This window comes from Mollisia scopiformis (genome assembly GCF_001500285.1).
Source record: "Mollisia scopiformis unplaced genomic scaffold LY89scaffold_1, whole genome shotgun sequence".
NCBI classification, from domain to species: Eukaryota; Fungi; Ascomycota; class Leotiomycetes; order Helotiales; family Mollisiaceae; genus Mollisia; species Mollisia scopiformis.
In genome coordinates this window covers 98272-123641 of record NW_017263581.1, presented here as the reverse complement: position 1 = coordinate 123641, position 25370 = coordinate 98272, and the positions used below count along the sequence as shown (strand labels likewise).

The following is a 25370-nucleotide window of genomic DNA, read 5'->3' as shown; positions in this document are numbered from 1 at the left end:
CTGCTAATGTCTTTAAGTACAAGAATGACCAAGATCAGGTGAGACTGCCATACTTACCTAGGTGAAGCTAGTTTTGACAGCTTGAAAACAGATCATGATGCAGTATTTAATGATTTAGTTAAGTAATACCTAATGAGTACATGGTACTCATACCAGCATCTCATCTCATGGCTATTGTTAATACATTACCATAGACATTAGAATTTCAAAATGCAACCCCGCAACCAAAAATGCCATCCAAAAACCCACCCATGCAAATGCAAACCCACCATCACCTCCTAGTACTAAATACAATAAATAACCACCCTAATAAGTAACCTTCACAGTATGACTCCCACTCGCCCCACTAATCGTCACCGTCTCCGCAGTCTCATTATACGCCCCCTCACTCAACGTCAACGCCTCCCCATCAACCACCACACTGGGCGCCGACGACGCAGGCAACACCAACACGCCCTGCGTTCCCCCCGGCGCTCCCCACGCCACCGTATACCCACCATCCGTCGTCGTCCAACTCGCCGAAAACTTGCCCATGGGCGTCGTAAACCCCGCTTCCGCATGCGTCAGGTCGCCAAACTGCGGACTGAGATTCCACTCACTGCCTCCCGGCGCCGTAACCGTCAGCCCGACGATATAGCTCGTCAGCGCATCCGTGGGCCCCGTGCCCCAGCCGTGCGCGTGCGAGGTGTAGGAGTAGTCGTTGTCATAGCCGGCGGTTGCTCTGTAGCCGAAACTGCCGTCGGCGAGGTAGCCTTCGATGCAGGTCGATTCCGTGCCGTAGGGGTTGTTGATGTACCAGCCCCAAGCGCGACGGATCAGGTCGAGGGCACGGGTGGCTTGGCGGGCGGCGAGGTGGCCTTTGATCTCGAAGGATTGCACGAAGCCGACGAGGTTGTCGGGGAGCTCGGGGGCGACGGCGCCGATGGCGATCCAGTTCTTGGTTAGGGATTGGGAGATGGATTGTACGTATTGGGGGAGGGCGCCGTTGAAGACGAGGGCCATGCTGTTGCCGTCTTCAGGGTAGAGTTCTATTTCCGTGTCGTCGTTTTTGAAGGCGCTGTTTGGGGTTAGTGATTTGAGAGAGACTTGTGAATGGAGAGAGGGACTTACCCTGCTGAGGCTTGGTAGTTGTTGGCGTTGACGGCTGCTTTCAACGTTGCTGCCAAAGAGGACCACGAAGATGACGAGCTGGAGTCTCCTGCCCACGTCGCAAGTTGACTTCCTGAAGTGAGGACTTTGTACAGAAGCATGTTCGCCTCCGTATTATGGCCTCCTTGGGTAAGTCGACCCCAGTCATTGGTTCCTGTCACATCGAGCATGCCGGTACTATCAATTTTCGCAGTGATGAATCCCATGGCGCTCTTGTACTTAGGATACATGGTGCTTAGCCAAGATTGATCGTTGGTCCAGAGGAAGTAATCATATGTCCCGATCATTGTAGCCATGTGGTACGTGTCAGAGCCATAGATATTGATTCCTGGACCTGCGAAAGGGAGCTCTCCCGTACTTTGCTAGGAAGGTATCAGTAGCTGTATTTTCTCATCACGTGAAAACCACCTACTTGATCATTGTACAAAACCACCAAAGTATTCGAAACACCTTCCCAATCGCCTGTTGACACGAGAATGCTAGGTACCGCAATTCCAAGATCTCCTGGCCAAACCGTCCTGTCTCTCTTGGATCCATCAACGTAAATGGTAGCTCCGGTGCTACCAAGGTCTAAATCCTGATCGTTCATCCAGCCACCGCCAAGAATTGGGAACGCTCGTCCTGTTGCGGGGGGAATAGCATTCGTTTGCAGGGTATAAGCACCCGAGTACCAGATTCGATTCAACAAAGTATCACTGCAGGAGAAATATCCCTGGTAAGCACGCAAATTTGACCACGTTGGCTGGTAAGCGATCTCGACCGTGATATCCTGGATGTTGATGGCGAAAGTCTGATTGGCTTCACTTCCGCTAGTTGTCTCAGAGAATAGAGTCAGGTATCTGAATCCTCCACGAAGTCTGGGAAGAGGCATCGTGTAGTTCCCTTCCGCTGTGGCGGTGACGTTGGCGAGGAGATATCCATCCGGTCTGAAGGATCCATTCGAGCTGTCTGACCATTCTCCAGTCCAGTTCTTCGCTTCTGTGAATGCTAGACCTAGATTCCCGGTTCCTGTGGCGCCGTAGGTGACGGTGACGATGCCAGCGACTTCTTTCCCGAAATCAAATATCAATTGGGTTCCATTCCCCTTCAATGTTGCCGTCCCGGGATAGTTCCCAATGACTTCCCCATTTGCGGAAAGAATGCTTGTAGGAGATACAGTCCTGCTAGTCGGTGAATAGTTGTATTCGTCCCAAGGTCCAGGGAATGCTGCTGAAGTGGGTCCATCGCATGTAGTGTCTCGCCAACATCCGGCTGCAAGAGCTACAGATCTCTGCGAGACCAGGGCCCCGAGGGTGACGAGGCCGGCAAGAGTAAACATTACCGCAACTACAATCCACCGTTTAGTCGAACAGAACTCTCTCGTATAGTACTTCATCTCGAGCAGCAGCAACAGAAAAAAGAATCATGATGAAACAGGAGGAGCGGGTCCATGACGCCAACTTACCTTATGTCTTTCTTCTATACTATACGATACTATACTACTATGCAATAAACATCACGATGAAGGAGTGATTCGAAAGAGAGTGAAGGGTGACGTGAACGCCTGACGATAAGGAGTGAAGAGAGAACAGGAACAGAGACACTCGTTCTTCTCTCAGAGGACAAGGTCGACGCCCTGACCCTTTTATGTCCGTTGACTTCGCAACTAAGATTGCACTGGACTAGCTACAGCCTCCCCCTTGGACCAGTCAGATGACGTTGGTTCGTCTCCCGTTTCCCGTTAAGGTAGAGTTTCTCCCCAGCTGCAGACATGCTGCATGTTGGCTCCCTCAAGCGCCATCAGACGACAAGATCAGGAAGGTCTCTAAGAACAATGAAAGAAAGACTTTGTCAGGCCGTGTGATACTCTTCTCAACGTGTCTTTGTTTGCTATCCAGCTCCAGCTCCATCTCGAGGTGACTTGAAAGGGGGGCATGTCGAGTCGCGTTTTCCGTCGCGTGAGGTGCGAATGGGTGCAACCGGTATATTTGGGACCGAGATCGTCCACCATCGCCTCTGCCCTTGTGCGAGGATCCTGGGCCAGTGCCACACCGGTTTGGGCGTCTACTTGGCGCAAACAAGGCGCTTTAAGCTTAACAGCTCAGAGTAATGTACGCCAAGTTACGAGAGGGGCGAACCGGGTGTGGCGGCGCAGCAGGTTTTGGGTGCGGGGCGAGGTCTTCCTGTAGTTGATAGGTACAGTCGACTCGGTTGCAATAGCCCGATGTCCAAGGTTTTCTCGTACTTGCAACTTTGTAATTTTCGTGAGCAACCAACAAAGTAATTTACTGTGCCTTTGCCAGTACGTACTGTACAAATTTGAAGCCAGGGTGCAGCTGGTGTTGGTTTGTTTGTGGTCAACGGTGAAGAGCAGTTGCCCTGGTCATGAGAGCGTGAAGGGGTCAGGGATGCGAAGCTCCCCTCCTTTTCCCCACAGCGAGCCGAGTCAGTGTAGGCGAGCCAACCGATCCCGTCTTTAATGTCGGAAACCAACAATCCAATATTGCAGCAAATAATAAGCATCCAGACCCGGATATGATGCCTCGGTGATGTCGGTCTGCAGGACTCAGAACAATAAATCTGGGATGAGTGCGCAGCACGAGAGGAGCGAACATCCCTGGACGAGCCTGCTTAGGAAAGCCCGAAATAGCTGATCGGCATTTCTCAATAGTCCATTTTGCTTAGTTGGTGGTCCGCGCTCTTCCCCAGATTTGCGACCCTGATGATCTGATTCGCAAGTGCGTCTCGTCTTGCTGACGACGAGATCGCATCTTGAAATGAAGAAGACATGAACATGACGTGTGCCTTGTCTTCTCCTTGGTGAATGCATGGTGCATGCATGCGAAAGCTGTCGAGCCCAGTCGGCCCTTCCTGCCAAGAAAATGATCAATGCGTTTGTTGTTATTCACAGGACGTTATGGTTTTCCTGGCAAGGGTATCCAAGTAGGAAGGTCGCCTCAGGGGGGCAAACCTCACTCGTCACAAGCTTTGAAGAAGACTGTTTCCCCACTCGATCATCTGCTGTCAAGTCCGGTAGCGATGTACCCCGCCAAGTTTCAATTAATTTATTGAGCCCTTTCCGTGTGATGACTATCCATTCAATTTCACACACTCCGGAAACAGACGATGGTGTCATTAAACTCTTGGTGAAGACGCAATGAAATCTCCGAGTTTGTACAGCACAATTGTGTAATCTGGGGAAGCGCCCGTTCCCGCGCTGCTACCCATGGTACTGTACGCCTGTTGGCGTGTCAATTTCCCACAGAATCCACGGTAATACGATGAGGTAAGATGCGTTGCGTGACTACGGGAGATGGTCGAGCATCTGCCAGTCATTGTAAGAAATTGAGATTAGCTGGTGTCGAATTTCTCAGCAGACTGAGGCACCCTGGAGGAGTGCTCATAGTAGAAGGTGTCAGCTAAACGATGATGCGAGTGCGTTGGACGTCTTGTTGGTCTCCAGGCTGCCGGGAATTGCCCATCTACTCCCCTTGTTTGTTAATATGTCTCTAAAGCTTGGCGTGGAGCGGTTGGGTTCGTCTTTGCGTGGTTCGGATTTGCATTTACCCATATATTAATGATTGTCGTGACCCCAGTATAACGATTGCCGAGAAGTATAACGATTGCCGAGACCCTGAAATTCCAAAGTCTCGAAGAACTAGAACTGGAGGGGAATGTCACAAGAATGCTTGCATACAAAGCGGGAAAATCCCATCAGTTTAGGTAAATGGAGGAAGGAGAAGGATCTGCATGATGAACGTAGCCTCGCATCACGTCGTGACTTGAACAATACGGTCCTTTCCATCGATCAATCAAAGCTGGACCTTGTGTTGCAAGTAAGTGACATAAATAAATTTGGGATTGAATTTGCGTGTTGCTGATGGAAGAGTGTAGGGTGAAGCGATTTTCCTGAACACGAGGCATTGGGGTATTGCCCAACACTAAAGGCTCAAGCAAGTCTCAGCTTTTGACCCCTCGTTCAAGCTTCGAGACCTGGCCAGGCCACGAAGCTCTGAGATATTATCTTGTGGTTCTGAGAAGATCCAGGCGATCCAAATTGTTGGATGGCAAGACACTAGCACTTTTCATCATCGTAGCGTTCCTTCAGTCTGGAGTATATGAATGAGCTTCATCTGCAGCATTGATCTTTGTCCTCAAACCGGTAGATACAGCAAGTCTCACTTACAGCTGCGCCACTGCCGTGCCATGCGAATCTTCCACCGAGATCGCTTCCAAGAAGGACCACTTGCCATACCAGTTCCAAACACAGTCTTAATCGAGATGTATTACTCCTATTCAAAGCAATTCCTCCATCTGATGTCGGACATCTCACACTGGTGAAATGTTGCAAGAAGCCAAAATATCAAAAAGCACAACGGACTTGGCTTTGGCAGGAAATAAAGAAACTGCGATGCAGAAAACAGACAATGAGATGTTCGTGATATTGACATTCCAAGATTGCAGATAGTGAAAAGGACGCCAAGGTATCAGATCAAGTGTGAGCAGAATGCCTAACCAGCACAATGAAAGAAAAACTTTGAATTGGTTAAAATTGCAAAGCAAGCTGAGACTACTCCGACTGCGACTACAGTTGAAGCGAAGCTTGCGGTGATCTCCTCTGGGTTTGTAAACATGCCAATCATTTCAAATGTTCGTGAAATTGCGAAACATTGGCTGCGAGGATTGGTCTGCATTCAAGATCATGAAAGCAATACGTGGGTATGATTTGGGATTGCGGATAGGTATTGCATGAAAATGGCGTAACGTTACAGAACTTCTGCATATGATTGAGCAAAGACGATGAGAGATTGGCAAGGAAGAAGAGATCCGAAGTTCAAACTGACTTCGAGCTAGTGAGACGCTAGTCTCAAAGTATCTATCACGTGGGCGGTCAAGCTCTAACAGAGCTTTCTCCCTCGAACACACCAGATCCCATCCCATGTTAGCCGTGAAAACCCCACTCTAGATGTCAGAAGCAGAGGTTGAGAGGTTAGTCATGAACCTGCAAGTCTTCCAGAATGTGTGAAGACCAGTTCACAATATCTTGTTGTCTAAACGGGGTTCGGAGCTGTTCTCCAGACTTGACCCCGCCATTAGACAACTGAAAGGTAAGCAAGATGGTCAACGCGTATAATTTGGTGGATTCGAGTAAGTGTTCTCAATTCACACTCCTTTCAATTGCATTGATTCGATGTGGTTCTCAAAAGAAACAGTTCTCTCTCTTCTAGCAGGTTCAAAAGGACTTGCACAGTCATACCTCTCTCCAAGCTGTGCTGGCTATATCGCCAGCAATGTACAATTATCCAACAGTGGCATGTCTGCCAACCTTTCACTGGTTGGATCATGCAATGTCTTTGGAACTGACCTGCAGAATTTGCGAATGACGGTGCATTACGAAACAGGTATGTAGAATCAATGACAAGAAGATGGACGCTTCTAACATATTTGCAGAAAACAGGGTTCATGTTAAAATTTACGACTCCGAGCTTCAAGTCTACCAAGTCCCCGAATCCGTTCTACCGCGTCCCAATGGCACCGTCAACGCTGCTGACTCGGTCCTCGAAGTTGTGATTGTCGAATATCCCTTCTCGTTTGCCGTGCGAAGAAGGGACCTTTCCGAGACGATATTCAATACCAGTGGCTCGAGCCTCATATTCGAAAACCAATACCTGCGTCTGCGAACAAACCTTCCACAGAATCCTGTCCTATACGGCTTGGGCGAACATACCGATCCTTTGATGCTTAACACAACGAATTACACAAGAACACTGTGGTCAAGAGATGCTGGCGGAGTTCCTCCTGGAACAAATCTATACGGAAACCACCCTGTTTATTTTGAGAATCGTCCAGCAAGCAACTCGAGTCATGGAGTCGCATTTATCAACAGCAACGGGATGGATATCAAGATCAATAACACCAAGGAGGATGGACAATATCTGGAGTTCAATACTGTTGGAGGAATAGTGGATCTATACTTCATGGCTGGTCCAGGACCGATTGATGTTGCCAAGCAATATAGTGAGGTGACGGGAAAGCCAGCAATGATGCCATACTGGGGATTCGGTTTCCATGACTGCAGATTTGGCTTTGCCAACGTGTCGGAGGTTGCTGCAACAGTAGCCAACTATTCTGCTGCTAATATCCCTCTGGAAACAATTTGGACAGATATTGTTAGTTCTCGGGATTTGGTGGATATCATCGTCTTATTAATAGTTTGTAGGATTACATGGATCATTACAAAATCTTCACAACTGATCCAGAGAACTTCCCGCTTGCCGAGATAAGGGACCTTGTGAACGACCTTCATAACCGTGATCAACGTTATATTTTAATGGTAGATCCAGGTGCGTATCTTCTTAGCAAGTGGTTCTGAAGCTAACGGAATCCAGCTGTTGCATACCAGGTATGACACCCGCAGGCGGTTTTTATCTATCAGAAGGCTCTGAGTGAGAATGGAGGCTTACCAACTTCAAGGACTATAAAGCTTTCAATGATGGAGCTGCCTTGGATGTTTTCTTGAAGAATTTCAATGGCTCCTGGTACAATGGAGTCGTGTGGCCAGGTGTAACAGTTTTCCCAGACTGGTTTCATACCAACATGCAAGCTTTCTGGAACGGCGAATTCAACACTTTCTTCAATGAGTCTACAGGGATAGATATAGATGGGCTTTGGATTGATATGAACGAAGCTGCGAATTTCTGCCTTTGGCCCTGCAATGATCCTCGCGGCTTTGCTAATGCGCCCAGCTCGATCGTTTACCCACCTCCTCGAAATCAGAGTGGACCTAATTCCCCAGTATCAGTCCCAGGCTCTATGCTGGGTCTACCAGGACGAGATCTTATTGATCCGCCATATATGATCAACAACGCTGCTGGGTCTCTCAGCAACCACACTATCTTCACCGACTTGATCCATGCAAATGGGGTTGCCGAATATGACACCCATAATCTGTACTTCTTTTGTCTCACTTCAGTCCGAACTTGACTAACATATCCATAGTTATGGGACGATGATGAGCGCCGCTTCCCGTGTTGCGATGCTTTCCCGTCGACCCACAAAACGTCCTCTCATCGTTACTAGAAGCACATTCATCGGCGCTGGAACTCATGTCGCTCACTGGCTCGGTGACAACATCTCCAACTGGGATGAATATATTCAGTCGATCCGGCACATGCTGCAATTCGCATCTATCTTTCAAGTCCCCATGGTAGGAGCCGATGTTTGTGGATTCATTGACAACACCACGGAAACACTATGCGCTCGATGGGCTACCCTAGGAGCTTTCTACACATTTTTTAGGAACCACAACGGAGACCCGCCGAACATACCTCAGGAATTCTACCGGTGGCCTTTAGTTGCCGATGCGGCTAGGAATGCGATTGCCACGCGATATAAGCTGCTGGATTATATCTACACTGCATTTCACAAGCAGACAGTGGATGGGACACCGGTCCTAACTCCGATGTGGTTTGTGCTGTCTATCCTCGAACTCTGCTCCCTGTTTACTTACTTATGAAATAGGTTCAAATATCCCCAAGATCCCATCACCTTTCCCATTCAAGACCAGTTCTTCTATGGTCCTTCCCTACTTATCTCCCCCGTCACTGCCGAGAACAGCACCAACGTAACAATTTACCTCCCTCACTCTCAGTTCTACGACTTTCACACGTTGCTGCCAGTCGACAGAGAATCATCAGGCCAACACATGACGTTGACAAATATCAACTACACCAAAATTCCCGTCCACATCCTTGGAGGCTCTATCATCCCGATGCGAGTAAGTGGAGCGAATACCACAACAGCATTACGAAAACTAGGCTTCGAGATCCTTATTGCTCCAGATGAACAAGGAAGGGCACGTGGACAGCTCTATCTTGATGATGGAGAGAGTCTTGTTCAAGAGGCAGTTTCTGAGATTATGTTTTCGTGGGATGGACGCAGCAGAAAATTGGTGATGGACGGAACGTTCGAGTATAATGTGGGAAATGTCAAGATCCTATCTTTGACTGTGCTTGATCCTGAGGGCAAGCCGCTGAGCTATGATCTGGATATTCCGCTGACAGGTCCCGCGACAGTGGACATTGAGATGCGCAAGTCGAAGGAGCTAAAGTAGTGAGATGAGAATGGCTCCCGCGTCAGGCCCTTCGGTGACAACTCAAAGCTTGGCGAAGTAAGCGTTAAATCTTCGAACTATTTGAATAGTAGCTTCGTTTCTATCATTTCTTGACCGCCAGGCAATGATGACTATTGCGACTGTCGCGCCAAGTTGATCTTCCAGTTCACAATTATCTCGAACTCTTGTATATACAATCAGAACATCTCATCTGAGACCAAGAAAATGTACATAAGTATGCCGCGGCTAAACAGGCAACATGTAACCAATTTGAATGGGGAACCTGGAATGTCACACAAGTCAGACTACACGTGACTGCGATTGTCAGCTCGCCTCAACCCCGCCTTCTCTCCACGAACCCAACTTCACAACAGCTGAACGCTTCCGCTGACACCCCATCAGCGCTCACCCTGCAAGCCTTTTTAAGGTTAATCGCACATCAACCGTGCATTACCGTCGTACCGCAGACAGACAAGGTCTGACCGATGCGAATGGGAGCTTGCAATTTTCACATCTCTGCACGGCGAGACACCCTCTTCTAATAATCATGTTTCTGTCTTTCCAGATCGATTGCCAGCTTATCATATGTCTCGCATAGTCTGATGATTGAAGAAGTTTCACGGACCACCGGTAGAACCCGGCAGAAGTTGTCCACATCATGTGGGCGTAGATCTCGCCTTATGGTGGTCCCATGAATGTCCTGCCTTACAGCTGCTCGGTGAACAAGCCATGCTTGCCTAATCGAGTATACAGCGTCGTATCGCGGCACGTGCATTGTGCTAAATCGACGTTGTGTTTGGTTGTAAGCTGCTCGCTCACCGTTGTGTGTTGTCTCTAGCCTTTTGAGTCGTGAAGTATCATGTGGCTTGCAGATGTGGCTTTCCAGCTGAGCTTCTTGTTATCCTTGCGATCAACAATGCGTCCGCCTATCACGGAAAATGACATTCAATATTGATTTTGCGGTCAAGATCTGTTTAGTTCCGCAAAGAGGGCTGATGGCTTGACAACGGCAATGAGACGGGTGGTCAGCGTGTGGTTGGAAGTCCGGCTGCTGCTCCGCTATTCAAGGCATGATATTCCCCGGTTTCTGCGAGCCCCTCCGTTGAAATTTTTTACTCGATCGCTATCATCTTGACAGAGGTTGTTGTTGCTTGCCACAAGTGATCAAAGGAATATCATTTGTGATGCTGCTCCAGTATCTGACGATATGGCTTGCCATATTCGTTCAATTGTCTATACAATGGTTTCCAAAAACAAGCTCTACTACCCCGCCACTTCCAATCTGGAGTCCGACTTATGGACCTCACCCAGAAAGCACTGATTGCGAAGAGTCAACAACGCCGATTCATGAACATTCTACCCCAAGCAGCCAAGCGTCATCGTTCGGAACTCCTTCATCGGGAACGAAGAGCTCATTTGTTACTCCTTCGACGAGCACTTCGACTTACCACGAATCACACTCCAGCCTGCTGAGCTCGAAGTCTTATTGGAGCTCTCAACCTCCGAGCACACACGTGACGACAATCGAAACCACAGTCACCACGGAGTGTACTGAGTCGACAGAGTCAGTCTCTACAACAAGCAGCTTCTCATCTGTTACTATTCCACCTCACTCAACTTCCTCGACCACTGAATGTACGGAATCCACGCTATCCAGTACATCCAGCACGCTTTCGTCGGTCACGACAACTACCTACCCATACTCTCAGTCTTCGCCAACGAGCTCTAAACTATACAGCTCTCAGTCGAGCCTGTCGTCTATACCATCTTCAACTCCTCCTAGTTCGGTATCTTCGAGCTCCTGGAGCTCTCGGACTTACAGCTCTCCGAGTTCATCGTATCCAATTTCCTCGACTCCGAGCAGCAGTCCAACTTCATCGAATACCTGGAGCTCTATCTCTACACCATCGACGTCGTCCATTCCTGTATCATCATGTCTTCCGACATCCGTCATAGTCTACAAGACAATTTATATCACGGCCCAATTCACGAGCCTAGTCACCACCACCCAGTCAATATATGTTGGTCCGCCGTCCCTTGTCGTCGTTACGAGCACGATCTCAGGTCTCACTTATACCACCTCGGTCACTGAGTACCAAACATTGGTATCCACCAAAACGCTGCCGGGATCAATCAGCACAACAACTTTACCTCCTTCATTTGTCTGTCAAGCTGGAACAACTTATGTCACTAATTTCAATTATGGAAATTTCACTACGACGATCCAAGATTGTAGCAAGACTAGACACACGTCTAGATCTTGTGTCTGCCCAAGTTTCTGTCCTTACTCGCCAATGACCAGTTGTGCTTTGTCTACAATCACATTTACAACGACGGATATCGTGATATTTCCACCTACAACAATCACCCGATCCTTTTCGACAAGCTGTCCGACGCCCACGACATCTTCTTGTGTAGCTACCAGTACAATTATTCCATCGAGTTGCCCGAGTCACACGGTCTCTTCTTGCATAGCTACGAGTACATTTATTCCCTCGAGCTGTCCAACTTATTCTCCGACATCATGTATCCCAACATCAACTGTTATCCCAACGACATGCCCGAGCTGTGTTCCCGTGACGGTGTCAAGAAGTTGTTCGTTATCATCGGTTTCTACTTCCTGCGCCAGCTGTACGCCAATCACAATCTATGCCTCTACCTGCTCTCCAATCACCTACTCACCTTCAACATCTTCGTCTTGCAAACCAATCACAGTCACTACCAGCAATCCAGCATCTACTTGTTCCGGAACAACGATATATGCCTCCACCTGCTCTCCAATCACTTTTTCACCTTCGGCATCTTCGTCTTGCAAACCAATCACGGTCACTACAAGCAACACGGGATCCACTTGCTCCGTAAAAACAATCTACGCGAGCTCATGCTCTCCTACGTTGTCGTCCTCTTCGACTCAATCCTCGTGCTCGGCGACAACAGTCTACGCTAGCTCCTGTTCTCCCACTTCTTCACTAAGCTCACTACAATCAACTTGCTCCCCAACCACAGTCTACGCCAGTTCTTGCTCTCCCACCTCCTCACTCTCATCAAATTCAATCTCTCAATCCTCAACATGCAACGCCATAACCTCCACCGTCACCCAAACCCAAAACTGCACCTCAACGCTCTCATCAACAAGCTCCCTCTCAACCTGCATCCCCGTCACAATTACAGTATCCACCTCAACGAATCCCGGCTCCCGGACCTCCTCGAGCTCGGGCTCAACCACGTTCATACGCCCTTCAGAAACACAGTCCTGTCCGCCTGGCTGTATTACAAAATGCGACAAACAACGCGACTACCTAATACTATTCATTCTCTTCCTGATTCTGTTCATCATCTTCTTCCTATTGTTCCTAGGAACGGCGCTTTACCATTGGAGATTCAGACACAGAGTAAGATGCCGTGTTTGCGAGTTGACGGCTGATGTTTGTACATGTGCTGCGGGCCCAACGTTGGGTGCTGCAAGCGCGGCTGCTGGGGCTGGAGCTGCAATGTCTCAGGGTGGGCAACAGGCGGCTGCTTCGGGTGGAGACGGTGGTGGTGGTGGAGGAGGAGGAGGAGGATCGTATGGTAATCCTGGGACTAGTTGAGAGTAAGGAATAGGAGAAGACGGAGGAGGGGAAGTAATGAGGAATACCCTGTTGTTTCACTTCGTGATGTTAATGATACCATGATATCGAGACTCGTAATGTAATCGAGCTCTATTATAGTAATTGATAATGAAATTACGATTGCAGATCTTACCAAGGATTCATCGATTTTGTTCTTTGCATTGATACCAGAGTCAAGTGGAAGAAGAGATTAAGTTTTGAGCTGTACGGGATTGATACTGGACTGGTGTAGGCGAGATTGCTCACTAGCTCAGGGGCAATGGCTAACTTTCAGCGCATAGCTACAGCCCTAAGCTGCCATAAACCACTTTCTCAGGCGAAACCCAAGTGCGCTAGAATGTAGCGCACCTCGCAAATGCCCTGAATCCACTATATTTTGGGCCTAAGGACTTTGCTTAGGGCGCCGTACAGCCTAGAAAAGTATGTTTGAAGAGCAGCTTAGGGGGGAAAGAGCCTGGGATAAGAAGTTTGAATTCAAATCATGAATTATAAATACTAGTTACCCGATTTCACATTACATTACAGCCTTTCCTACGAGTAAGCTTCCAGAAACATAATCGGCGAAGCGATGCGTCAAGCCATTGGGCATCTGCTGCCCAGCCTTTTCTGTGGCTGTCGATTCGGCCTTGCCCCACCTGAGCATAATCCACGTCCAGAAACCACAATCGTGATCGCACTTCCTCTTTCCACCACGGGATAGCGTTTCTTGGAAACATGTTGGGGCGGAAGCGCGACTTTTTCAAGCGCTTTGCGCAGGAACGTTTTGCTGCGCAACTCTCCTCTAAAGATCGCTCTCGCAAGGCTCCGCAACCAGAGTCAGCCGCACCTACTTCTGAAAATGAGGAATCATACTTGGCGCCTGAAAGTCCAACGACCCATGTCGATGTAAGTGCAAAGCCAATATGCTCGCGGATACTTCTTATTCTGTATGAATAGGCAACATCTCTGAGTTCTAAAGAGATTCCAAGACCAGTCTATGATGCAGGAGAAACGATTGCTCCCATCGAATCCAATTCGGCTGAACTCGAAGCGTCACAACAAAAGTCTGAAATCGTGGTCGACGATGACTCAAACGACGAGTCTGGTGCAGAGACAGCAGCTTTTGGAATATATAAAGGCAAAGGCAGGGCTGAGGAAGAGTTAGAGTCAGTACATGCCTCACAAGACAGCGTTTACTGATAGCTGACGAGTGGCAACAGATTGCGACTGATGACCAAGTGGTAGAAGGCACCGGTTCTGAAGAGGTAGAGTCAAAAAATCAAGAAAAGGCCAAAACGCCTGTGACCAGCTTTTGGGACTTGGCCTACGAACAACTTTCAAAGGTCGACAAGAGTCGAGCAATCCTTGAAGATCACGACATCATTGTGGAGCGTGTGAAACAGCTCGGGGATGGAAACATTGCCCTGGACGAGGCGAATCCCGTTACCGATGAGAAGTATGGAGAAACTAAACCTGAAGCCAGGCAGATAACCTTTGTCGGCAAGGAGGCCGCAATGAAAGCCTTTGTATCCGACAGAATGAAGCAAATGGAGACCAAGGAATGGGTCGTTCGATGGAAAGGAAAAGAAGTGTTCAATGTCAGAAGAAGCATCCACCAGGTCGTCAAAATCGTACAGAAGTTCTCTGGGCTTGCGAGTCAAGCGGCAAGTCTTGACCTCCTTCACGCTGGCTTGGCTTGGGCTGGTGTCTGTTGTGTATTGCCAGTACGTATTCCAGACATCATATCATTACGAAGACTCATACTTCCAGCTCATAATTTCTGATACCGAGGAACGCCAAAAGGCCATAGACGGCGTCTCATCTGTTGCTCAAGTTACTGCACGATATATGATGGTTGAGCAGGACTACTTTCAGAAGAACCTGGGACAGAACAAAGATTTTGAAGAAGTTATGATTAGTCGTTACAAGGAGATCGTCAAGTTTTACGCCAAGGCAGCACGCTATTTTGCTCGGAAAACTCTTGCTAGATGGTTGCTTAACGTTGTCAAAGCCGACGATTGGACGAGTGCTTTGAAAAGCATCACCAGCGCCGACGAAGAGTGTCGCAAATTCGCAAACAATCAATATCTCTCGGTAATTCTGCACGGCCAAGCGGAGACCATCCGGATCCTACAGAGCATACAGTCCGTCGTAGCGGAGCAACATCTCGCTGACATGTTGAGATGGATATCTAAAATCGACATAGGTGCACAACACGATTTCGTGAGGGATAAGTTGCAGGAAAAGTACTTTGGTTGAGGAAAGTGGCTGTTAACGCATACGAGTTTCACTTCTTGGATATCCACACCAAGTGTACATTTCTGGCTTCGTGGAGCTGTCGGAACCGGAAAGAGCTCTCGTGTGGATCATTATCGAACATCTTCGAAGACAGCAAGAAGACGTAGTCTTTTTCTACTGCAATGCCACCTTGCAAAGTCCCCAGGCAGAACATAAACCTACAATCGCAATTCTAAGAGTCCTGGCCAAACAACTCTCTGTGTCATCCGATAGGAAATGCATCGCGGAAGAAGTCACGATCCAATACGAGAAGCTAAACAATCCAGGCCCAACGGGCTCCCAGCTTGGAGACTCGGAAGTTTCAAAACTCCTCATAAGTTTGATCGATAGTCGCAGCAAAATCATCGTACTCGTTGACGCCTTGGACGAATGCCCCGAGTACATTAAACTTCTTGTTCTCCTCCGACACCTATCTCAAAAAACGGCCAAACTCAAATTCTTCTTCTCTAGTCAGCTGGTCGTGCCAGTCAACGAGTACTTTCCTACCATCCGAACGATCACCATCAATCCAGAAGGTGATTTGCCCAGTCCCAACAAGGATGACATAGAGTTCTTCGTTGCGGAAGAGGTGAGGAAATTTGCAGAAGATCGACCTGATGTCCTGACGGAAGACATGTGCAAAGACATCATCAAAACTCTTCCTGAAAAAGCAGGAGCAATGTGAGTAAAGATTGTATCTGAATGATCTTCTGCTTACGATTATAGGTTCAAACTAGCCGAGCTATCTCTGAAGTATATTTTGGATTCGCAAGCCCAGGAAACGAGGACCAAGATCAAAGGCCACCTTGAACTTATCAAGAACAGGCATACCCATAGTGTCTTTGGATCTTTGATACGGGTATACGAAGACCTTTTCAACAAACACCTACCTTCAGACGAAGCCAAACGATCAGATGCAATAGTGACTGCTGACAAGATACTATCCTGGATCTTTGTCTCACTCCGTCCCCTGCGTCGAGATGAAGCTATACTACTTGCAGATGATCACTTTGACCCTGAAGGAGCTTCAGGAGGTATTGATGTGGTGGTTCGTAGCTTCATCTTCGAGTCTGAAGCACATGCTATTCAGATCCCACATTCATCAGTGTGGGATTACCTAGCTGTGAGGCTCTCGAATAAAGTCATGGAGTTCACAAAGAGCGTGACGACAGCCGACCAGGAAGCAACCCTGGATGAAGCATGGAACGTAGCTAAGGAAAGGGCGCATACTAGAGTTACTCAAGATAGTATCGAGTATCTGCTCTCCACGAATCATGTCACCATCACAGGCACAGAACCAAAATCAACGATTACTCTGCTTGAGTATATAGCAGAAAATTGGTTTAAACACGCCAAGGTGGCAAAGGGCTTTACAGATTTGACGGAAAATCTGACAAAATCGATAAGCCAACTATTCGAGAAAAAGAACGAGAGAGCGTTCAGGAATTGTGTCCAGCTTTATGACCCCGACTCCTGGTTTTACAAGTTTGCTAAGAATTACGAGAAAGATTACGACCCGACCCTAGGTCGTGGGCAGCAACTTTATTACGCGATTTCCATCGGATTCCCTCAGTTGGCAGGAAACATCGTTGATTTAAGATCAGAGGAGACAATCGAGAAGGAGGTCAACGCTATTGGCGGCTTTTTCGGGACACCTTTGCAGTTAGCCTCCTATAAAGGCTATCGAGAGTTGGTAGCAAAGCTTCTATCGAAAGGATCTCGACCGAATATCGAGGCCGGGTTCTTCGGTACACCTCTGGAAGCTGCAGCTGCTGCAGGAAATTTGCACATTTGTGTGGACCTATTTCAGCACGACGCGGATGTTAACTTTCAAGGTGGCGTTCTCGGGAGTGCTTTCCAGGCTGCTCTAGCTAAAAAGTCTGACAATGTTGTTGAGCTGTTGTTGAATTCCGGGGCCAGAGTTGACAAAGTTCATGGTGCTATGTGGACCCGAGCTTTCGAAAGATTGTCATCATCTGCAAAGAAAACCTATATTCGCATGATGATCAAGATAGGCAACGGCTTTCACTACCCGGATCTGACAATAGAACAAGAGATCTTGGCTATTGTCCTGAGGATTTCGCGAGGAGATGAATTTCCATTCGCGTTTGAGGATCTGAAAGCTCTGAGATCTAGTCGCGCAGTGCTGCCGGATAACAATCTGCGGCGTCACCTGGTCAAAGTTCTGCAGCTTGATTTTCTACCCCGAAACATTAACATAGCTAATCATTTGAAATTCTTCGAGCTTCTTGCGTCTCGGAGAGCGATGATTGAGCAGATCATAGAGAGACTTGAGATTGGAGATATCCATACTATTGGATTTGTCTCGGCACGGCTTCCGTGGGTTGCAATTCTACGTATATTAGAAGTAAGGATTACAAAATCCAAGACCGTACTGTACTAACTTCTACCCAGCTTTTGCCCTTTCTCACGGATCAGGATCCAGCAGAGAGGGTGCGGCTCTTTGAACTGTGTTTCTATCTTTTAGACACTATGAGGATCACCAGATATGAGGACTATTTTAAGGAGGCTACCTTGACTGGCGAAAATCAACTGGTGGAATCAGTTTTGGTTCAGTTATACGAGGCGATTCTGCAACTCGTCCTCGCTATCCACGATCGCTGCTCAAAATCAAGACTCACACGAGCTTTGTCGACAACGTCAAATTCCCCAGGTTTTGAAGGAACTTACCCACGCACGTGAGGTGTTGGATTTGTGTTGTCGTTCTAGCAACCTACCTGTGGATACGATAAATGAGATAAGGGTAGAAGAATTGGATCTGAGGCACCTTTGAAAATTTCCTCATATGGGGACCTCGACACTATCCGAGGCTCTATGCTTCCCCATAACCCGAAAAGAATTTACTTCCTCATTGAGGTCAATCTCTACCACTATTAAGACCGTAATATACCTAGGAACAGACATAATGACTACAACAACGCCTAACGGACATTTGATTATCCGGGTTTCGCAAAGGTATAAGCATGGCAATATTCTGACGATTGATGTAGCAAAGAGAATGCCATTACTCCAGCAGTATCATGCCACATCATAGACCGCTGGGTCTGGATTGGGCTAAGACTTTGGAATTCATCAGCTGTGATGTGGACTGAGTTACAGAGGTATTCGAATATTTTCGGGGAGGAAGTCTAGCCTCGCTTCGCTTCTCCTTTACCCCACCTTCCGCTTTGAGCGTCGCTTGCCACTGAGGAAGCAAGCAGCCGCACAGAAACAAGTCGTGACACTGCAAATTGAAAGAAAGAAAGGAAGAAGAAGATCGGAAAGTCAAATTGATTAATGATCATAATTCATTTGCGGCCCATCTAGTCTAAGAACCAAGATATCTCACACAAAATATACACAAGAAATCTCGTCTCAAGTCTGCATCTCAAAACCTCATGCTCTTAGATCTTGCCGTCCTGGCTATTAGGACTGCTGACCTCCTCTGTATGAGCAATGGCAGTCTTGTTGTGATGATCACCAGCCTCCTCAATAAGAATAGCCCTCGCCTTCTCGGTAGCCATGTCACCACCGAGCAATGCCTGTTCGCCATCGAAGTACTTGACGATCTCCTCAAGGGGAGTGTTACGGGTCTCGATGTAGAAGAAGAAGACGACGCAGAGTTCGACGAACAACCAGACGTCGTAGACGATGTAGTATTTCCAGTCCAGAGCGGCGAGCGCGACGGGGTTGACGTATGAGTTGAAGAAGAGGGCAAGATCGACAGCGAGGAACATGAGGGTCAATCCCTGGTATTCATTAGTTTGGTGTATCTGAAAAGAGTGAAAGAAAGATTTACCTTAGCACGAAGCTTGTATGGGAGAATCTCGACAGCGTAACCGACCAACAGACCAGACCAAGCGCAGTTGTAGAAGACGTAGTAAATGAAGATAAAGGCAACTTCAGCTTGTCCAGCAGCAGCAACAGCGGTCTTGGTAAACTCGGCAGCGCAGATGGTCCAGATGCAGAAGGATGCGCACATGCCGGCAGTAGCGAAGAGGAACAATGGGCGACGACCGAACTTGTCGATGAAGAAACACATCGTGACAGCGGTGAGGAAGTTGATGATGTTCAGTATACCGTTGATCTCAAGACGAAGCTTCGCACTTGTAACACCGGCTCCTTGAAGAACTTGGTTCATGTAGTAAGAAACCAATCCGTTGCCAGACCATTGGGAGAAGAATCCAAGGGAGATGAGAATGATGAGACGATGGCGGTTGCCCTTGGTTTGGAAAAACTCGAGCCATCCGTTTTGCTCGAACTCCTTCTCGAGCTGAAGGGTTTCTCGGATCTCACGGTATTCGATCTGAACAAGTTCGTCCTCGACGTTGCCATTGGCGTGCGCCTTGGCTAGGATGTTCAAAGCTTTCTCGTTCTTGCCCTTTGCGATCAGATAACGAGGGGACTCAGGTACCATCCTAGCAGTAGATAAGTATGAGATCACGAGGCATGCTTCTTAGAGACTTACCAGATAGCAATCAACTGGAGGCAGGAAGGAGCAGCTTGAACGATTGATGGGATTCTCCAGGCCCACGGACCAGCAAGCTGGAAGGTTCCTATATTTGTTAGAACTGATTCGAAAGCTTGGTGATTATCGCAGGGGATTTACCATAGGTCAACCAAGAGGCAACGATACTACCAAAGTACCAAGTACTGTTGTAGATCGTCGTGAAAATGGCTCGATGTTGAGGGTGTACGAGCTCTGCAATCAGGAGAGGAGCACTTCCGTGAGCAATAGCGACACCGAAGCCGATGAGGAAACGAGCCGCAATGAACATTTGGATATTGATGCCAATGGATTGTAGAACAACTCCAATAATCATAATGACACATCCAGTCATGACACCAGCACGTCGGCCAAGAATATCGGCAATATATGGCGTGATGGGAAGAGCGACGATGGAACCGACAGACATGATGGCGTTCAATAGACCTCGAGTTGATGGTCCTGGATTGTGAAATGCTACATGATATGAGTTGGTATTCTGAAGCATTTGCGGAATACTCACATGCTTCCCACTGAGGCAAAGCCTGAAGACCGTTCATCATGGATCCATCGTAACCGTTGGTAGCAGAAGTGAGGACAGCAAACATCAAGCAAATGTATAGAGTCCTCAGATTCGAGACCTTATACCAGGTGACTCTGGGGAACTCTCTTCCTCCAACCTCAAAGGTCGACTTGCTTGCCGTGTAGAAAGGCATCCTGGCGATGTTTCTGAAAGTTTACTGCAAGGAGCAGAAGAAGGATATCCTGAAGGCAGTGGAGAAGAAAAGAAACGGAGTCTCACTCAGATATATACTTGCCCATGTACCGTCTGCTCCTCGGTTAGACCCCTTGGTCATACCGAGCATGGTACCGTCTTGGAATTTATCCGCATTCATCCAGCATTGGCGGCCCAGGCCGTAAAAGTCACCCAACACCACTGTTAGTCCTGTGGCTCGAGGCTCTTCGGCGCCACCGTCCGGATAATCAGAAACACATTTATCCACAGGCCACTGAGCCGCCTGGAGTGCAAATACAGATATAGATCGATCTAAAATTTCATGATAGTGAAGGTTTGTAGTCAGTATAAGCGGAGCCCCAACATCTAGGCCTGGGGTTAGTGGCGTTTCGTTGCTGACAAGGCGAGACTGCTGTTTAGCCTGAATGTTCTAGCGGTTGGGGTAAATTCAAGTAGCGACCGCTGAACCATTTCCGACCATTTCCAGCACAATGCACTCTTTCGCGGGACCAATCAAGATATGACAGTGGACGTCACTTGCTCGAAGTGGGCATTTTTTTTCCACTACACGATGGACGGCTCGTTTCGTCCTTTTGGGGTTCTACTCCAGACTCCAATTATTCATACCCACTTTCCACGCAGTAGTGCATGGGGAACCCCCAAATCCCCAGTGTCCAGCACAGCGGTCGAAAGAATCGTCGTCTGGACGCTTTTGATTGATTTTGTGGGCCGTCCAGCATTTGGCCGCCTTGGCCGAAATATTATCCAAGATAAGGTAGACGACGGGTAAGATGTTCCGGTCAATATCAAGCACGTCAGTTGGGTGTATAGCAAATAGACATGATACTGAATAACACCGCGATATGGCCAGAGTGCAATCGCAGATTCTGATTGAAAATGGTAACAGCCTACCTGCACGCAGATATTATTTGCGGGATCGGCCATGCATGCAGGAAGCAATTCTGAGTAAGACAATATTCTGGCCGCTGTAGCAATATTTTCGAGTATATGATTTGAGTTGCAGCATATTGGTCTAAGAAAATTATCTGCATAGTAGCTTGCATCTCCTGTCGACTCTGGCCACTTGTAATGCCTTGCTCGCGTCGATCGGATGGAACCCAGGGTTCTAGCACTATCAAGCCGTGTCTGATGTTTTGGGTATACTTTGGAGATTCCCGTTGCGTTGGTAATATTCATGGTTCTCGGAACAGGAGCCGGCTGCATGGAAACCTTCTCGATTGATGTGCTTAGGCTGCATGTAAGGCTATGAGGATTGAAGAATCGCGACGAGGGACAAGGATGGGATCGATAGTAGTGGTACCATTATGGAGAGATTTGACAGTGACTTAGGGTTTAAGCTATTGTTGATTTTCCATTCCAGCTTTCCGGAAGACTAAAACATTAGCATGAAGTAGCTGCTTGATTCTGAATCAGGAGAGCATGGACAAGACGGAGGAGGTACTGAAGTGGCTGGAGCACCTACGTCCGTAACCAGCGTTCCGCAATTCAGTCAAGTTCTTACTAGGCCAATTCGTGATCACAGATCCTCCTCGTGCCAACGCTGATCCGACCATGCGTTTCTCCTTGATTAAAAGGAGTCCAACGCAGCCGAGCTCCGAGCGTCTCGACATGAGTCCAAAGCAATAAGAAGTCAGATGAACCAACAGTCACACCTGTGAGCCTGTGGCAAAGTAAGATCTGCGGATACTGGGCTCATCTTGACAACTTTTTTCTGCTCTGGACCATTCGCCCAGTATATCGAAGGTGGGAAGTCCCACCAGCGGCTCGTCGTGTGTCAGCACTCGATAGTCGAACTTGGAGTGTAATTTGCCATTGAAACCTCCTTCGACGCCGTCCGTGAGAGCGTGACTAACCTCTCGTCCGTAAAATCTTGCTCCTCGGTGAGGTGAGGCGATGCACTAAAGCCTTGCTCTAGTAAATCCAGGTTTCCTGTACGGGAGGAGTTCGCAGTGACAGGTGAGCATTGCAATGATCAGTTGATCTCACACTCTTTGCCCTTCGCTGCATGCTGACCTATCGACAAAGAGTGTTTGTGAGAGTGGGAGCGGAAGGACAGAAAGCTTCGATATTGACAGCCCATTCGGAGATTGAATGCTCCTTGATCCCAACTGGAGTCAAACGAGATATCCCCATGCAGTCGAAAAGCTTAATTGTCATTCAATCCCAAGCTCGACTGCCCCTTTCAAAGTAATTGCCACAAACCAAAGCGCTCTTGGTGCGAAAAATCCACGTGTAGACAAGTACACATGCCGCACTTAACGATTGTTCCAAAGGAATGAAATCAGCAACAAAGGTCGACAACGACGAAGAAGGAAGGAGATGTTCAAGTCTGCATATCTCTGGTCTATGAAGGACATAGCCAGCATCGCTACTCTCAAGGCTTGGGAACGAGTTTAGTGCAAGGCGTCCATCCTGGGTCTTCCTCCACCCTGCAGAATGGAGTAATTCATATCGATGTATGGATTCAGCTAGGAAGGAGAACAGCATCTGAGCGATTCGACTTGAGCTCTCTTCGACGGCTCTTTCAACACGCCCGCAAGCACAGCATTGTGCGAGTTGGCTGCTAGGCAAGTCTGGCAAGGACGTCAGTGCTTAGTTATAATTGACAATGGATGTGGAACAACTTGGCATAATATCGAGATGTCTCATATCGCTGGAATAACTTCTAAGGTTGCGAGAAGAAGTGATTGCAGTTGGAGAAACATTGTTGTTGGATGTTGCGGGGCACGCACGCGTTGACAGAAGCTCGTCGCGGTCGCGAAACCCTATCACCACCAATTTCGCGGCTTCGCAGTGCAACACTCTCCCAACATCTTCACACTACCAATGCCACCGATTGAGCGTGCATCCTTCATATATGCCAACAGAATCAAGCGCTGGCGAAATGATATCGAAGGGAACGATTACGGCTCCTGCGCATGTCGTTGAAGGCAGCATTTGGTCGTGCCCGGGTATGTTCAACAACGTTAGGCCACAGAGGCACAGCAACTTCACTGTCTACGAGTATACTGCCAGGGACCTTATTTCGACGCACTTCAACCTTCGAGCGTCCCTCTTCGAGTTCGTCGTTACGATGGCAGACTCCGCAAAGACTGTGGATACCACGTATGGACGAGCAGCCCTTGCTGATCTGCCTGATCTGCCAGATCCACCTTTCGAACGCCTCAACGATTGCCAAACAATCATATCTACTCCAATGATCTGTGATTGCGCATAGGAATACCGGAAGGCCCCATACTGACTTCTTTGCTAGCTTGTCATTTGGGTATGGCATGGAGACATCTGCCAGTGGAACGCACAGGGAGGAAGACACGGGACACTGTTGAGGTGGCACGTTGGTGCCAACCAGCTACGGCTACGGCAAGTTGCGATCAGAGACCCAAGGAGAATCCTAGACCATTTGTCGAAAGTCATAGAGCCACTCAAGGACGACAACTGCATACTTTTCGGCTATCTGGCTCGGAGCAAGGACAATTGGTCTAGGAACGAGGGTTACACGTTAAGTGACGTTGTTGCCTTGTCTCCTGTCAATTTCCGTTGGCTCAGAGAAGTTTCCGAGATCTCGGAAACATTTTGTTGAAAGTTTGCCCGGTTGCGGCATCTAGCGGATACTGTGCCTTTCCTCTCTCACACCCTCTTTTAACTGCTTAGTCAAGCATTGTGTATGTGTATACATCATAGATAAGTGTTTCTGGCTTCGTGCTGCTACTCTGTACTACCACATATGTCTCCGACATTTGTATTGCTTGATGCGGAGACTTTTGAAGCATAAGATATCGAGATCTGCTTCTGTCAACCTCCTTCATGGTAAGTATAAAAGCTGTCTGTCCCCTTTGTTATTTTCATCTCATCAAATCGAGTTCATAATCTGTCGTCTTCTCTACCTCATGGCTCTCAAGAATATCCTCGTTACAGGTGCGACTGGGAAACAGGGAGGAGCAGTTATTCGCGCGCTCCTCTCCAGTCCAACTCCCAGCTTTCACATCTATGCACTCACACGCAATGCCTCATCGCCATCTGCACAAGCTCTAGCATCAAAACCAAATATCACCGTCGTGGAAGGCGATACCAGCAATCCGGCACCAATTTTCACATCCATCTCCCAGCCTGTTCACGGCGTGTTCTCAGTCACAGTCCCCAACCCATTCAAAGCCGGCTCCTTCGAAGAAAACCAAGCCATCCCTCTCATCGACGCCTCTGTCAAGCATGGCGTGAAGCAATTCATCTTCACTTCCGCTGATCGTGGTGGACCTGGAAAAGCAGACAACGATCCCACTCCAGTCCCGCATTTCATCACCAAATTCAACGTCGAGAATCATCTCAAATCAAGGAATATGCAATGGACGATCCTCCGCCCTGTCGCTTTCTACGAGAATCTGACTCCAGACTTTATTGGCAAGGGATTTGCAGCGATGTGGAGACAATTGGGAGACGTGAAGCTTGGCTTAGTCGGCACCAAGGACATTGGACTCGTTGCTGCGAAAGCGTTTTTGCATCCAGAGAATTATGCCAATCGAGCAGTCACTTTAGTTGGTGACCAGCTCACTTTTGCAGAAGCAGACAAGGCGTTTGAAGATGTGGTTGGAACCAAGATGCCAATAACGTTCAACTTGGTCGCTAGTGGGCTCAAGTGGATGATTCATGACCTGGGGGCGATGTTCAAGTGGTTTGGGGAGGGCGGATATGCTTGGGATATGAGTGGTGTGAGGAAGGAGGAACAGCTGATGGATTTTAAGACTTGGTTGAAGAGTGAGAGCAAGTTTCAGAAATCGTGATTTTATTCTGTTTCGACAAGATTTGTTGTACAATAAGAGAACTGTTTGCAAGGAGTACAATTTCTCGTTTGGAATAATGCAATTGCCTCTTGATGCCGAAACCAGCCTTGACCTACCAGCCTACCAGTCTTTCCTGTTTGTTTCAGATATTGTAAGCCGAGCTGCATGAGCGACAAAGTCGATCCTCTCCATCACATGGTTCAACTCAGGTGGAGCCGCAAAAGCACATCCTCAGGATCGTCGG

The 25370-nt window shown here is 48.1% G+C and overlaps 6 protein-coding genes across 6 annotated transcripts; 4 read left to right on the top strand and 2 right to left on the bottom strand.

Moving 5' to 3' along the window:
• Positions 1 to 159: 159 nt before the first annotated feature.
• LY89DRAFT_1389 (bacterial alpha-L-rhamnosidase domain protein) lies at positions 160 to 2713 on the bottom strand. Its single transcript, XM_018205302.1, has 4 exons — positions 2594 to 2713; positions 1562 to 2475; positions 1111 to 1511; positions 160 to 1057 (listed from the first exon to the last, which is right to left on the bottom strand). The coding sequence occupies exons 2-4, from the start codon at positions 2465 to 2467 to the stop codon at positions 307 to 309; spliced, it is 2058 nt and encodes a 685-aa protein (XP_018078072.1). The 5' UTR covers positions 2468 to 2475; positions 2594 to 2713; the 3' UTR covers positions 160 to 306.
• Positions 2714 to 6076: 3363 nt separating this feature from the next.
• On the top strand, positions 6077 to 9521 carry LY89DRAFT_703116 (maltase glucoamylase). Its single transcript, XM_018217296.1, has 8 exons — positions 6077 to 6276; positions 6342 to 6530; positions 6580 to 7298; positions 7349 to 7472; positions 7518 to 7531; positions 7603 to 8078; positions 8128 to 8595; positions 8650 to 9521. Exons 1-8 carry the CDS (start codon positions 6246 to 6248, stop codon positions 9239 to 9241), a joined length of 2613 nt encoding a protein of 870 aa, XP_018078071.1. The 5' UTR covers positions 6077 to 6245; the 3' UTR covers positions 9242 to 9521.
• Positions 9522 to 10221: 700 nt separating this feature from the next.
• Positions 10222 to 12941, top strand: LY89DRAFT_1354 (uncharacterized protein). Its single transcript, XM_018205268.1, has one exon. The coding sequence runs from the start codon at positions 10426 to 10428 to the stop codon at positions 12829 to 12831; it is 2406 nt and encodes an 801-aa protein (XP_018078070.1). The 5' UTR covers positions 10222 to 10425; the 3' UTR covers positions 12832 to 12941.
• A 616-nt stretch (positions 12942 to 13557) lies between these two features.
• On the top strand, positions 13558 to 18277 carry LY89DRAFT_775974 (uncharacterized protein). Its single transcript, XM_018221997.1, has 7 exons — positions 13558 to 13737; positions 13789 to 14001; positions 14052 to 14555; positions 14602 to 15085; positions 15144 to 15789; positions 15835 to 17476; positions 17524 to 18277. Exons 1-7 carry the CDS (start codon positions 13567 to 13569, stop codon positions 17809 to 17811), a joined length of 3948 nt encoding a protein of 1315 aa, XP_018078069.1. The 5' UTR covers positions 13558 to 13566; the 3' UTR covers positions 17812 to 18277.
• A 235-nt stretch (positions 18278 to 18512) lies between these two features.
• LY89DRAFT_692686 (putative lactose permease) lies at positions 18513 to 20202 on the bottom strand (the record flags this gene model as incomplete). Its single annotated transcript, XM_018216582.1, has 5 exons — positions 18513 to 18857; positions 18908 to 19526; positions 19577 to 19664; positions 19718 to 20071; positions 20118 to 20202. 5 exons carry the CDS (start codon positions 20200 to 20202, stop codon positions 18513 to 18515), a joined length of 1491 nt encoding a protein of 496 aa, XP_018078068.1.
• Positions 20203 to 24238: 4036 nt separating this feature from the next.
• LY89DRAFT_572641 (putative NmrA-like family domain-containing protein 1) lies at positions 24239 to 25126 on the top strand (the record flags this gene model as incomplete). Its single annotated transcript, XM_018208651.1, has 1 exon — positions 24239 to 25126. One exon carries the CDS (start codon positions 24239 to 24241, stop codon positions 25124 to 25126), a length of 888 nt encoding a protein of 295 aa, XP_018078067.1.
• Between the last annotated feature and the right edge of the window lie 244 nt (positions 25127 to 25370).